Genomic DNA, 14200 nt, shown 5'->3' with positions numbered 1-14200 from the left:
CTTCGTTAAATGATTTGCAAAGGGGGCGTGGTACCTCGTTAGTGTTCCATCGCAGACGTTCTTTGGGCAGCGACGCACAGCGAGGTAGACGCTCCAACAGCTTGTTAGGAACAAACACCTTCATCCTGAGGTTGTCTACACACGCACGCACGCACACATGCACAGAGACAAACACACACAGTCGCAGAGACAGACAGAGTCAGACAACACATATAATTTTATGTGAAACACTGGTTCCTTTCAATTAAGCATTTATCAGACGCATTTAATCCAGAGCGATTTACAGTAAGCATGAACAACTATGGTAATACGTCAAATACACTCAAAAATCACACCCGTGTGAACTGAGTGGTGTAAGGTCTGTCTGACGTAATGAAATCATGTCTGACGTAATGAAATCACACCCGGGTGTGATTTCATTACCTGGCTTTGTTTGTGCAGAAAAAATGAGCATGGTTGCTATGTTCACCCTGTTCACCCGGGTGTGATTTCATTACGTCATTACAACAGGGTGAACATAGCAACCATGCTCATTTTTTCTGCACAAAAAAGCCAGTTGTAGGAGTGGTTTACACCACTCAAAAAAATCACACCCGTGTGAACTGAGTGGTGTAAGGCCTGTCTGACGTAATGAAATCATGTCTGACGTAATGAAATCACACCCGGGTGTGATTTCATTACCTGGCTTTGTTTGTGCAGAAAAAATGAGCATGGTTGCTATGTTCACCCTGTTCACCCGGGTGTGATTTCATTACGTCATTACAACAGGGTGAACATAGCAACCATGCTCATTTTTTCTGCACAAAAAAGCCAGTTGTAGGAGTGGTTTACACCACTCAAAAAATTATCTGTCATAAACGTTGAGATAGACTCAACCCCCGGGCCCCACAAGTTCACAATCTTTAATCCACTTTGAAATCCTATATGTTGCGATCCAGGATCAGACAATCCAGATGTTGTCCCGGTAGTTCAAATAAATCCAGGATAGGATCAACTGGATCCAGATTCAGATTTTTCAAAATTGCCAGATCGTGAATATCAGTGTTCTAATCCCGCTTTAGCCACCTACCTAGTGGATATGAATGGTATAGCAAAGTAAGGGAGCCCGACACTATTAGCCTGGCTAATAAGCCAGACCGAATCAGCCGTTGGCAAAAAAAATTGCCTGCCGGCGGATTACGGTCTGGAGAGGCTCAATTGTACGCCCATTTCCTACACCAGAGAACTGGTGTGGCCAATCGGGACACGGTATGCAATATGGGCGGGCTTTGGTAGTGACGTTCAATGCTTGAGACCTTTGACTGACAGTAGCTCTGACCAATTGCGTCAAAGAGAAAATGTTTGAACCCGCCCCCCGGGAAACAAGATCCATACACAGCATCTCCAGACTCAAATACCGCACGACAGTGTGATTTGAGTCTGGCTTATTAGCCAGGCTACGACACTATAGCAAGTTAGCATTTGTTACAGATTTTGGTGATATTATGATCACAAACTCTTTATTTTCTGTAGGTTGGCAATATCCCTCTGCATAAATTAAGTGAAATATTTTTTATCAACGTTGTACAAATTAATAGGTATTATTTCAAATTACAACCATTACCATCTTATTTATATCTTATTGGAGTCCCTGTAACAGAATATTTTCAGATGGAGGTTGGTGGCGGGGTTTACCTGTCTCCATGGAAACCATCTTGTTGTTGCTCATGGTCGTCGTCATAGCGACCGGTCAAAGCAACAGGAAGTGAGACCCTGTAGGACAGGAAGTGATGACATCATCATTACATCGTAGCGGCGGAACCTCACTAGATGGCGCCAGAGTCATATAGATGAGTCAGTCCAATGGCGGCTCTTCTACATAGGCTTCTATTAGCGAAGTGTGACAAATGCCTGAACCGGAAGTTGACGGAATGCATTGGAGTCTATGGGCTTTAGTGTGACAAACGAGTTACATGATGGCGATACATGAAATATGAACTTGATCGTAACTTTAAGAGCAACTGAGACAACGTGTGTCTCAGTGGCTGAATCCAAACAAGCCCTAAATGTACAGAATGTAAACAAACAACAATCAACTGATTCACAGTCAACATTCGTCACTTCAGTCTGTCATATTACTAACAGAACACTGGAGAAAAGAAATCATGGGTACAGAAAGCACCTTCTCCTCCAAATTAGATCGACTCCCTACACACATGAACGCACGCAAGCACGCACACACTCACGCATACCAAGTGCACTACACTGTTCTTCAATAGACCTCTGTTACCTAGCAACCACATGAGAGGAGAGGAGAGGAGAGGGGAGTGGAGAAGAGAGTGGAGAGGAGAGGAGAGTTGAAGGGAGGGGGGAGGAGAGGAGAGGAGAGGAGAGAGATGGTTGCTCGGCAACCACAGGAGAAGAGATACCCAGGCTCTACTTCCAAGTGAATCTGAATTCTATGTCAACGATCATTCAACAGCTCTGAAAAGCTATTTTATTAAGTTGTATTATTAATATAAAGCAGTGGTTTTCAACCCTTTTCAATACAAGGCCACCATTTGATGACATTTAGCTTCTCAGACCCCAAACGAAAGAATATTGTTTTCCCATGCTGTATTGATGCTACTACTGTACCATAGGAAAGACAGATACAAGAACAATATAACAATTCTTCTTCTACATTCTCAAATTGTATAGACTTCTTGTAAATTATAATAATTAATTACTATATCTACGCTGCGAGGTTCCAAACGGAGTTAATAGACAGATAGACAGACAGACAGGGGAGTGTCCTGGAAGCTCCAGGCCGGCCTCAGGACTCCTCAGCCCGGCTACAGCTCCACAGATAGACCGGGGAGTGTCCTGGAAGCTCCAGGCTGGCCTTAGGACACCTCAGCCGGCTACAGGGAGCTCGAGCTCCTCGCTGTAGCACAACAACAATGCTAACATGCTAACTCCATTTACTTTTTAACACAAACAAAGACAGTTCGTTAATGAATTTATTATTTGTTAATTAATTATGTGACGTCACACATGTCACACGCGACGTGAAGACAGCATGACGTCACGTTATGAATTATTCTGACATAATACATGCATGTTTATTTACATGATGCTAATGCTAACACTGATAACTGTGTGTGTGTGTGTGTGTGTGTGTGTGTGTGTGTGTGGTGTGTGTGTGTGCGTGCGTGTGTGTGTGTGCGTGTGTGTGTGTGTGTGTTTGCGTGCGTGCGTTTGCGTGCGTGCGTTTAAATCAATGTTAGTTTTAAGGCATCATTTACCTTCCAAAGCCTTCTCCACGTCCGCCATGTTGTTCTGCTTTATGACGTCACTGCTGTCAGAGAGAGAGAGAGGGGGGGGGGGGGAGAGAGAGGGGGGGGAGAGAGAGAGAGAGAGAGAGAGAGAGAGAGAGAGAGAGAGAGAGAGAGAGAGAGATTGATTGATTGATTGATTGATTTTTTTATTTCACAGTATGTAGAATGGGTACATTTCAAACGAAAGCTATACAAAAACTGTTACTTATTTGAGGACGAGACCGAAAAGCACTGGACTTGTTTACATCAGGGTAATTTCCAATCCATCATCATAAGATTTAAAGACGTACAAATATACACTTATATGAAAAAAGGAAATCATCATAAAGAAAGTAAAGGGAAAAACATGTACAGTATGGGATTGTTTTGAAGGAGTCAAGGTATTCACATTTCTTTAGCTGTTGGTAGGGCGTTCCACATTTTAGTGGCATATAGGAGCGAAATTAATTTAATCCCTTGTTTGAGCCGAATCTGGGTTGGACGTGGTTTGAACTCCCTTTGGTGTTGTGAGTGTGGACTTCGTTGACATTAAGGAAATATTTTTAGGTAGCCTACATGGGTAACCGTATCTTAGTGGTGTAGCGAATCTTGTAGACCAGGCCCATTGCAAGATGATATCAACCCTAAAACCATTCCAGCCTATCAAAATGGGCAGGGGTGACGAGATGGGTTCTGTGGGAGTGAGGCAAAGTAGTAGCCTGACCTGAGGAGCCTTGTTTTAAGGGCATTTGTGTGTGTGTGTGTGTGTGTGTGTGTGTGTGTGTGTGTGTGTGTGTGTGTGTGTGTGTGTGTGTGTGTGTGTGTTGAAAAACGGAACCAGTTCAACCCTGGTGGAAAAGGGGCCTGAACCAAATGGACCCTATGGGTCCCTATCCTTGCCCAAATGTGACCAATCATGTGCTGACCTCATCACCTGTGTGTGAGTGTTTTTCGTGCAAAACTAATGCTTGGAATGGATTCAGAATCACGGATTCCCTAATCTGTCATCTATCTATAAATGCACCAAGTCTCTGCGTGAACATACGTACGTGTGTTTACGTCTGTGATCCACGTAACTCGAGAACCGTTCGCCACACCGACTTCAAATTCGACACACGCGTTCCACACTCCCTCAGGTCAAGTCAAGTCCGTCGGATAGCCGGTTGTCTAGAACCAGCACCAAAGCTTCTATCTGCCCAGGCTCTGGACCTTACCACCCCTATATCTCCATATATGGAGTTGACAAATTTGACAATGGTTGTTCTGACATGATCTGCACAGACTCCATACTTGGGCATGCCTGACAAAGAACTCCATATGTGGGCATAAAAGGACACAGACATGATAACTGGGTGGGGCATTCATTTCCAACTTGCATCGTTTCAAGTAGGCCAGTGCCCAACGAGCACCACTCTAATAGCTCTAAACTCTGACACTTTATGGACTTACTGTGCAATGTTTTAATGTATGGTTTCTATATATAGAGTATTTACGTCTTCTTTTTAATGCACTGAGCTGGATTGACAATCAATTTCGTTGTCTTGCACAATGACAATAAAGATATTCTGATTCTGATGACGTGTCATAATATTCTGAAGAAAACCTGGAGACTTCACATTCAGTAATTGGATCAAAATAAGAACATTATAATGGTGGGTAAAATGATAAATCTAAATCCAAATTTGCCACAGACTATATCTTGCCTATACAGATCTTTAAATTAACAGTAACATTTTTTGATTGTAGCCTATATTTATCAAATACGGTAAATTCTTGCATATAGAGATAAATTAATTACATTTGTCACTTATGCTTATGAAGGGAAGTCACACACCAAACTGTTTTAGAGAAAAATATCGTGTTTTATTTTTGTATAAAAGTTTTCCTTTTTTTTTGTCCAGCATGGAAAAAAATCTGTATGTCAGCCTGCGGTACCTCCGTCTGCCTCCGGAGGCCACTGTTACAGCGAGTTACAGTACAACAATAAACACATGTGAACAAGTGAACAGCAGGGTGAGGCGATAATGTTATGTAGCGCACTAGCGCCCCCATCTGGCAGAGTCAGGTTACCATATAGAGCAATAATGTCCACAATTCTGTCATGCCTGGCTGTGTACAGTCCTTTGTAAACATTACAGCCGTTTAATATTATGGGACCTCACCTAGAATCTATGGTCTGATGCTGCCCGTGAACCAGTGGTTCTCACCAGTGGTCCTGGGGGGGTTCCAGGTATTATAATCCCCATAGGAGGGATCTCGCCTCATATAAGAACTGTGTTTGAAAAATAAACCAATCATCCCGGCCATTTAACTCATATGGATATGAAGAATCGACTGACTGTGAGAAAACGCTAATGTTACTGCTGCCGAATTAGTTACATTTTCGCTAGAAACAGACTATCAAATATGAATGACTGCCTGCTTTAAACGATACAGACACCTCGTGGACAATATCACCAAGACAGTTTTTGGATCACAATTCTTATATGAGACGATGACCCAATTGTATTCTCCATAGAGAAAAACTTCTGCGACCCCCTTGCGGCCAGGGGACGAGCAAATTACGTCAGGACTTCGGCGCTCTATGGTAACAAACTAAATTAATTTGTAATGTTGCCAAAGAATCTGCAAAAAGAAAAAGAAACATTGTTGATCTAGAAGCTCACACAATTTTAGCTGCGATTTTTTTGTTTGTTACATTACGATATTAAATAATGTTGTAACATTAATATGCAAATGTAATAAAAACAAATCTAATAAGAGTATAATAATGACATTCAATAAATAATAGAATATTAAGTAATATCAGTGGATAGTGAAATTAGCCGATCTACAAGCTCACAACACACAGCATTGCGATGTTTTGTGAGCTTGTAGATCGGCTATTTTCACTACTTTTGAGCGACACTCTTGAATGATAAAATGGGGCATTCATTTATGAAAGAAGTTTCAATATGGCGATGAGGTTTCTGCCTGCCAACATATTAATGTGATATTAATGTTACAAAATAATATGTAATATCGTAATATTTCAACCACAGATCTATAGTTTCACATCACGATATTAAATTGAAATATCAACATGTCAACACATCGCCCTGTAACAGTGCACAAACTCAGCACAACCAAAGTGAAGAAACGCCGTCCAATAAAAAAAAATGTAAAAAATAGTCAATAAAACAGATCAATAAATACTGAATATTGGTTAATTGCTTGATGACCAATCGATCGATGGCGATTGTGCCGAGTGAGCTTAACATACAGTAACACACGCACGCACTTCTGTGTACATAATTCGTTTTGAAATGTTTTCCATCCAGAGCGCTAGCCTAATTAATTCCATTTCATGCTAAACTAATTCCAGAAATGTTTAATTGTTATAATTATAATTATAGTTAAAACACTGTAATAATAATAGTTATCAAACACCAATACAAAATAAATGTAAATACAGACAGATAGACAAACAGACAGGCAGACAGACAGACAGACAGACAGCTGGACGAATGCATGGAAAAATGCATGGATAGGAGACAAGGATATAGGAGAGGAGATAGGAGACAAGGACAGAGGAGGAGTATTTAAGACCAAAACAAAAAAAGGCTTTTTCAAATTAAAGGAGAATTCCTTTCCTTACCGTAATCTGAAGTTATTCATTTATAACTAAGAATGAGACACAGCTCCGACAACGTGGGTTAATTGGTAAATCGCTTATTTTGATTGCGCGGCAATTCATATTGTTTTTTTTGGTACACATCTGTCTTCCATGTCAGAATCCTCTCCAAAATGTTTTGTAAAAAGGCAAACTATGTGCTAGCGATGGAGGTTTTCTTTTCTACGGTAAGAAAAGGGTTAGTCCTTTAACCCCCCCCCCCCCCGACTCCCCCCCCAACCCTGTGACAATGTCAGTTATGCATACAAACATATAAAATATGATTGATTGACAGGCAGAGACAGAGGAAACAATGAAGATTCCTTAATCCGACATTCTTGGCGAAGGAGGTGATTCAATTGAACTAGAGATTGAGTCATTCTGGACTTTGTTCGAGCACCTCCAGACATTCCTACTCTAGCAGCATTTGTTCGTACGGCCCGACTCTCCCAACAGCGATAGTTCGTACAGCAAGACTCTCCCAACAGCCCGGAGCGTTTTTTTGTGTATACAATAATTTAACGTCCGGAACGGCACAAATAACTGACACAAATGTATTTATTTATTTTAACCCACGAATTTGTAACCCAGTGTCAATTGTCTAGCTGAACCCTAGGCGATACACTCCCTCTGCCAACCTGGGGAGAGCAGTGGACTGACCTCATGCTTCCTTCAATGCATGGGGTAGTCCCTGACAGAGGAGAGTTTCCCCGGCTGGATGTAGCGCGTGGAAGGAACACGTAATTCCACCCAGTTCCTTTCTCCTCCATCAGGCGCCCCGACTGGCCAGAGGGAGGCAGTATACAGAGACCAGCATTACTGCATGTTTTTCTACCCTAGGTGACACGGGGAGAACATGCAAACTCCACACAGAAAGGGCCTTTTGTGCCAACCCCACCTAGGCTATGGACACTGATGACGTGGAGGAGAGAACACGGCCACAGCGCCCCTGGCAGGAATCGAACCCAGGACCTTCTAGCTGTAAGGCGATACCGGACTTGACTCGGACTCATACTCCGTTGTGGGAAGGTGCTTTCTGTGGACACGCCCCCTTCACAGATGAATGATAGACAGACAGACAGACATCACAGTTTGTAAAATGAGCTCAGGTTTCAAACAGGAAAAGAGTGTGTGTGTGTGTGTGTGTGTGCGCGCGCGCGTGCGCACGCCTGCTGAGTCTTGGTTGCCGGAGGCGACGGAGGAGGAAGTGATGTCATCACAAGCCCTGCCTGATGCTCTGGATGATCTGAAAGATGGCTGACACACACACACACACACACACACACACACACACACACACACACACACACACACACACACACACACACACACACACACACACACACACACACACACATTTATAAAATACATTATCAAGAGCACAAAGATGTTTCAGTTGCTTCTGATGTGCCACACACTCCAAAGTCCAAACAACATGTTTGAGCCGAATGTGAACGAAAATAAAAGTATGTTATATTTGCAAATAAATTATGTGGGTTACAGTAATTGCACTGAAACATTTCTGGTTTCACACAGGATTTTTTTGTAAAACACAGCAGAGGAATAAATCGTGTGTGACACATCTTTGGTAATAATGTCAACAATTCTGTCATGCCTGGCTGTGTACAATCCTTTGTAAACATTACAGCCGTTTAATATTATGGGCCCTAGACTCTATGCTGTCCATGAACCAGTGGTTCTCAACCAGTGGTCCCTGAGGGGGTTCCAGGTGGTCCCCAGCTAAATGATGAAGAGTTGGTAACTCTTGAGAGGGTAAAATGTTTTCATTGAGGGTTTCATTTTACAAGAAAGAATAGAAGAAAAGAGCAAGAATCGTGCAGCACTGGCAGACAGAAAGACAGCGTGTCTTACCTGATCCACACACTACGAACACGAAAAGCGCCAACAGCCAGGGTCCTACGGGAGACCTGTCATCACTTACTGGACGCTGACATGCGCACACAAACACACACACACACACAAACACACACACACACACACAAACACACCCACACACACACACACCTCAGTTGACAGCATCAAAAATCACGTGTAGATCTAATAATAATTACCAATAAGAAACTACGGATGAGGACTCCACTAGGTACGACAATGTAATAATGATAATTAATATTATGAATTACCGTAGTCTTCTGTACTTTTTTGATTGATTGAAGTATTTATTAACAGTTTGCAGAATTACAGTACATTTCAAGCACAATTAACTCAATACAAAAACTGTCAACTGTGAGTGGAAGACCCAATAAAGCATTACACTTGGGCCCACCGTTTTCAATTCATCATAACATTTAGACGTACAAATATGCACTTCTATATAGCAAAAAACTGGAAATCATCATAAAGGATGTAAAAAGGGGGAAAAGACATATACAGTGAGGGGGGAAAACGGTGGGTGGGGGATTCAGATTTTACGGGGGCCAGTTTTGAATTGCAGCCGTCCGTAGGTGCCCCTTGAGAGCGGTTTTGAAGGAGTCAAGGGATTCGCATGTCTTAATGACTGTTGGTAGGGCGTTCCACATCTTGTGGACCAGACGCATTGCAAGATGCTGTACTCTGTCGTCAACCCTAAGCCATCCCAGCCTGTCAAAGTGGGCCTCTCATAGTGATAGGCTAGTTTTAATTTATATAAATTAATTATAATAATAATTACCGTAGTCTTCTGTACATGGCCTCTCATAGTAATAGTCTTGCTGTGTCTCTCGTTCGCTACCTTCATCCTCTGAATGGCCGACATGTTGTTTGGTGTTGTTAATTAAATTAAATTAAGACCTCTAATAATTAAACACGCTGTATGTTAATCAGCACCGCAGAGTGTTAATGATTCATTTAAATTTTGTTTTTGAATTCGTTGCGGTTTTCTCGATTCTACGATGCTAACACCGTTAGCTTCTGTTCTGTTTGGAGGCTGACCCGGTAGCGGAAACTTTCTCACCCGCGTCACGTGACGAGGGGGGACACTGCGGAAGTGGAGGAAGAGACGCTACTTGTTGTCACGTGACGACGGAGAAACGGGAAAGGAAAGGACGAGTCCTTTATTGATAAAATGAATAAATATAGGCTACAAATACAATGTACGATGCTGCCCTCCTGTGGACACATACAGCAACTGAAGTGCAAGCGCCAAACTTTGATTGATTGATTGAAAATGTTATTTCACAGAATGCAGAATGGAATGGGTATAGCCTATATTTCAAACGAAAACACAAGTCAATACAAAAACTGTTACTGTGGAGTCTGTGGACGACACCATGATTAAGCATTAGCACAGGGTCCACATGTGGAGCCTGAAATGTACCCATTCCATTCTGCATACTGTGGAATAAAGAATGCAATCAAAGTTTGGCGCTTGGACTTCAGTTGCTGTATGTGTCCACAGGAGGGCAGCATCGTGCCATGTTTGAATCACAGCTCACTCAAAAATGTTACTTCTCCTATCCTGGTTTAACAGACTCGACTGATCTTTGTTAATTCCTCTAGTTCAGTGCTTCTCAACCACTGGACCGGTATGGAGTCATCTCCTTCAAACGGCCGCTCTCAAACAAAGATATATTTTATACGGGCGGCTGCAATTCAAAATTGGCCCCTGTAAAAAAGTTATACTGTAGGCCTACTTTCTTTTTTCTTTTACTTTTTTTGTATATGATGATTTCCTGATTTTCATAGAAGTGTAGGCCTATATTTGTACTTTAAATGTTCTGATTGAAAATGGAGGGCCCTGATGATGTAAACAACTATAGGGCCTATAGTTATTTTTTCTGGTTTTATGATCCTCGTAGCAGTTTTTGTATTGACCTGTAGCCTACTTTCGTTTGAACTGTACCATTCTACAAACTGTTAATAACATAAATCAATCAATCAATAAATCAATCAATCAATCAATCAATGGTACCAACATCAGTACAGCATGGAATTGTTGTCTTATCCAACGGCAACATTTTCTTTATAGGTCTGCAAGGCCAAATGTCATCAAATGTTGGTCCGTGGCTCAAATGCAGAATAAATAATGGACCTTAAGCACAACATACAGAAATATGCTTTTGGTTTCAAGATAATGTTATTGTTGGCGTGCGTGTGCGCGCGGCGTGCGTGCGTGAGAGAGCTTTGGAATTTCCCTGTAGTGAGTTCAAGTCAAGACTCAGCCCTCACACGCACGCACGCACGCACGCAGTGCACGCACGCACACACACACACACACACACACACACACACACACACACACACACACACAATTTAATTTCCTGTCTGTGACTCAATAGAACGGCTGTGATTGTGAACTTTGACCCTTATTGTTCTGTACAGAACATGAAAGAATATTTAATGATGTATTATGAATTTTATAATTAAAAAACATTTTAATAAATATAAACTGTAGATCCTATCTGCTTATCTAAGTTGCAACATCCTCCTTCGACAGTCTATTAACGAGACATTAAAGACCTTATTATGTTGGATCATATTAAATTAAATCAACTAAAATAACAAATATTGATGAGTTTATCATTGAATCCATCAGACATAAAAGGTAGGCAGGTACAGATTAACCCCCGCAAAAGTTTTATTTATCATTTATTTATCATCTTTTTTTACCTAAATTTAACACAAAAGCGGGTCTCAAACCCAGTAGAGTGCGGTCCAGTTTCCCTGAAGGGCCCCTGGGAGCCAAGGGCCCCTGGGCCACGGCCCCACTGGCCCAAATTGGCCCTGAAGGAGGGTGATTCTACAAATGCCTTCTAAAAGATAACATTTTCAGTTCCAGACCCCCAGGAACGCCGGCGTGCCGCCCCGCGTCCGAAACGGTTGAGAAATGACAGAGTTACCGTGTGGCGGTCCCTCTACTGTACCCTCTACTGTACTGTCACTGTACTGTACTGGCACACACGAAAGCATCATATATACAGTTAATACGTGCGTGTGTGTTTGTGCGTTAGGTTGCGCACATGTGGTGAACAACAACCATGCTGTTTTCGTGCTCATACCCAGACACCCACCCACCCAGCCAGCCAGCCAGCCAGCTACCCACCCACCCACATAGCTCCGTAAGGGAGTGGTTGCACCACTCAAAAATCCACCTGTTATGAGCTACTTTTGATTGAATGATTTTATACTTTATTAGGAAGAAAAAGATTTTGTGATGAAGAGCCTTGGCTCGAAACGTTGTCAATAAAGTATAACTTTTGGAGCAGATGAGTGTGTGGGTTATTTTCTCTTTTTCTAATGCTACTTTTGAACCCAGCACCTCTACCAAGTGATGTGCGTATTCTTTCGTTTTTGTATACTTGGACAGAAATGTAAACGGTACAGAGTACAGTCAAACACTTCAGGGCCCTATCTTACCCCTTATCTGCATTTTTCTTTTTTTTCACTATCTTGAAAATCATTTTAAAATAATTTAGTTCAACTAGCCGATCTGCAGCTACACGTTGAGAGCTTGTAGATCGGCTAGTTGAACTATTAAAATGTTTTTCAAAATAGTAAAACAAACTCAAATAAGTTTATCGCCCCATATCTTGGGGAATATATAGCATATCCCCCCAAAAAGTCCTTGCGGTCATGTTTCCATTCAGGTCCTGAGTATTCAATTCATGTGCATTCCATATGCTAACGTATACACGTGTGTGTGTGTGTGTGTGTGTGTGTGTGTGTGTGTGTGTGTGTGTGTGTGTGTGTGTGTGTGTGAGTGTGTGTGTGTGTGCGTGCACGCACACACAACAGCAGTTGCGTGCCAATAAAGGAAGACAGATTAATTCTCAGGATATCGGATACCACACAAATACACCTGATGACCTCTCTCTCTGTCTGTGTGTCACAGTGTGTGTGTGTGTGTGTGTGTGTGTGTGTGTGTGTGTGTGTGTGTGTGTGTGTGTGTGTGTGTGTGAGAGAGAGAGACAGGTAACGCACGGCTGTGTGCATGTTTGCATGTATTGTGTACTGAATTCCACATTCAAAGGACTAGTTGTATCATATATCACACACATGTACAGCCTGTGTGTGTGTGTGTGTGTGTGTGTGTGTGTGTGTGTGTTTGCGCGTGTGTGTGTGCGTGTGTTTAGTTGCATAACTATCTCTGCCAAACATCTGTTAATTAAAATTAAATGAAATGGGTCTTTCCCATGTTATAAATTCAACACACATGCACACACACACACACACACACACACGTCCGTGCCAAACTATTTGAGAGAGAAAGTTGCCCTCTGACCTCTCGGTCTGTTTTGTTTCCGACGTTCTCAGTCGAGAGAAATTAGATTTTAAATCAAATATTTTCTCAGTTTCATTAAACACCAATAAAACAAAGGATTTTGAGAGACAGAGTATCTCCAGATGCTGCATAGCTCTCTCTACCCTACCCCAAACCCTAAACCTAACCTCACAGGAAGCCACGGGTTAGTTTTAACCGGCCATGCATGTCAGGAGCCACGGGTTAGTTTTAACCGGCCACGCATGTCGGGAGCCACGGGTTAGTTTTAACCGCTCACGCATGTCGGGAGCCACGGGTTAGTTTTAACCGGCCACGCATGTCAGGAGCCACAGGTTAGTTTTAACTGGCCACGCATGTCAGGAGCCACGGGTTAGTTTTAACCGGCCACGCATGTCAGGAGCCACGGGTTAGTTTTAACCGGCCACGCATGTCAGGAGCCACAGGTTAGTTTTAACCGGCCACGCATGTCAGGAGCCACGGGTTAGTTTTAACCGGCCACGCATGTCAGGAGCCACGGGTTAGTTTTATCCGGCCACGCATGTCAGGAGCCACGGGTTAGTTTTAACCGGCCACGCATGTCAGGAGCCACAGGTTAGTTTTAACTGGCCACACATGTCAGGACTCAGGAGCCACGGGTTATTTGTATCCGGCCACGCATGTCAGGACTCAGGAGCCACGGGTTATTTGTATCCGGCCACGCATGTCGGGAGCCACGGTGTCGAACTAATGCTTGTCGGACTAGTATGTCTAACCAACGTATGCACCCACTACATAACATCATAGGGATAGGCTATTATTATTATATAAAAGTTTGACATTGAATTTTTATTAAGCAGCATTTTTTTAAGCTCAAATATGCCTAAAATATTGTACTTTTTAAAGCTCAAATATAGATATTGTATACTTCTTTAAGCTCAAATACAGATATTGTTATATATTTTGACTCTTTGGACACAAAGTAAAAAAAACTAAAACATTATAAATGAACTGTTAGCCCTATTTTTAAATGCAGTGAAAATATCAGATCTTATCTACATAATCTCGGATCTG

At 42.3% G+C, this 14200-nt stretch overlaps 2 protein-coding genes across 2 annotated transcripts in view; both read right to left on the bottom strand.

The window, feature by feature from the left end:
• camta2 (calmodulin binding transcription activator 2) overlaps nucleotides 1-3319 on the bottom strand; it is a 30148-nt gene extending 26829 nt beyond the window's left edge. Inside the window, 3 exon segments of the mRNA XM_079491583.1 lie at nucleotides 35-135; nucleotides 1675-1752; nucleotides 3267-3319. Of these exon segments, the coding sequence (XP_079347709.1) occupies nucleotides 35-135; nucleotides 1675-1720 (147 nt within the window). The 5' untranslated portion in view covers nucleotides 1721-1752; nucleotides 3267-3319.
• Nucleotides 3320-7188: 3869 nt separating this feature from the next.
• On the bottom strand, nucleotides 7189-9854 carry LOC306913922 (stress-associated endoplasmic reticulum protein 2). Its single transcript, XM_079490756.1, has 3 exons — nucleotides 9602-9854; nucleotides 8803-8878; nucleotides 7189-8187 (listed from the first exon to the last, which is right to left on the bottom strand). The coding sequence occupies exons 1-3, from the start codon at nucleotides 9683-9685 to the stop codon at nucleotides 8147-8149; spliced, it is 201 nt and encodes a 66-aa protein (XP_079346882.1). The 5' UTR covers nucleotides 9686-9854; the 3' UTR covers nucleotides 7189-8146.
• Nucleotides 9855-14200: the final 4346 nt, after the last annotated feature.

The sequence above is a fragment of the Electrona antarctica genome (assembly GCF_951216825.1).
Source record: "Electrona antarctica genome assembly, chromosome: 21".
Classification (NCBI taxonomy): domain Eukaryota; kingdom Metazoa; phylum Chordata; class Actinopteri; order Myctophiformes; family Myctophidae; genus Electrona; species Electrona antarctica.
This window is presented reverse-complemented; position numbering and strand designations above follow the sequence as displayed.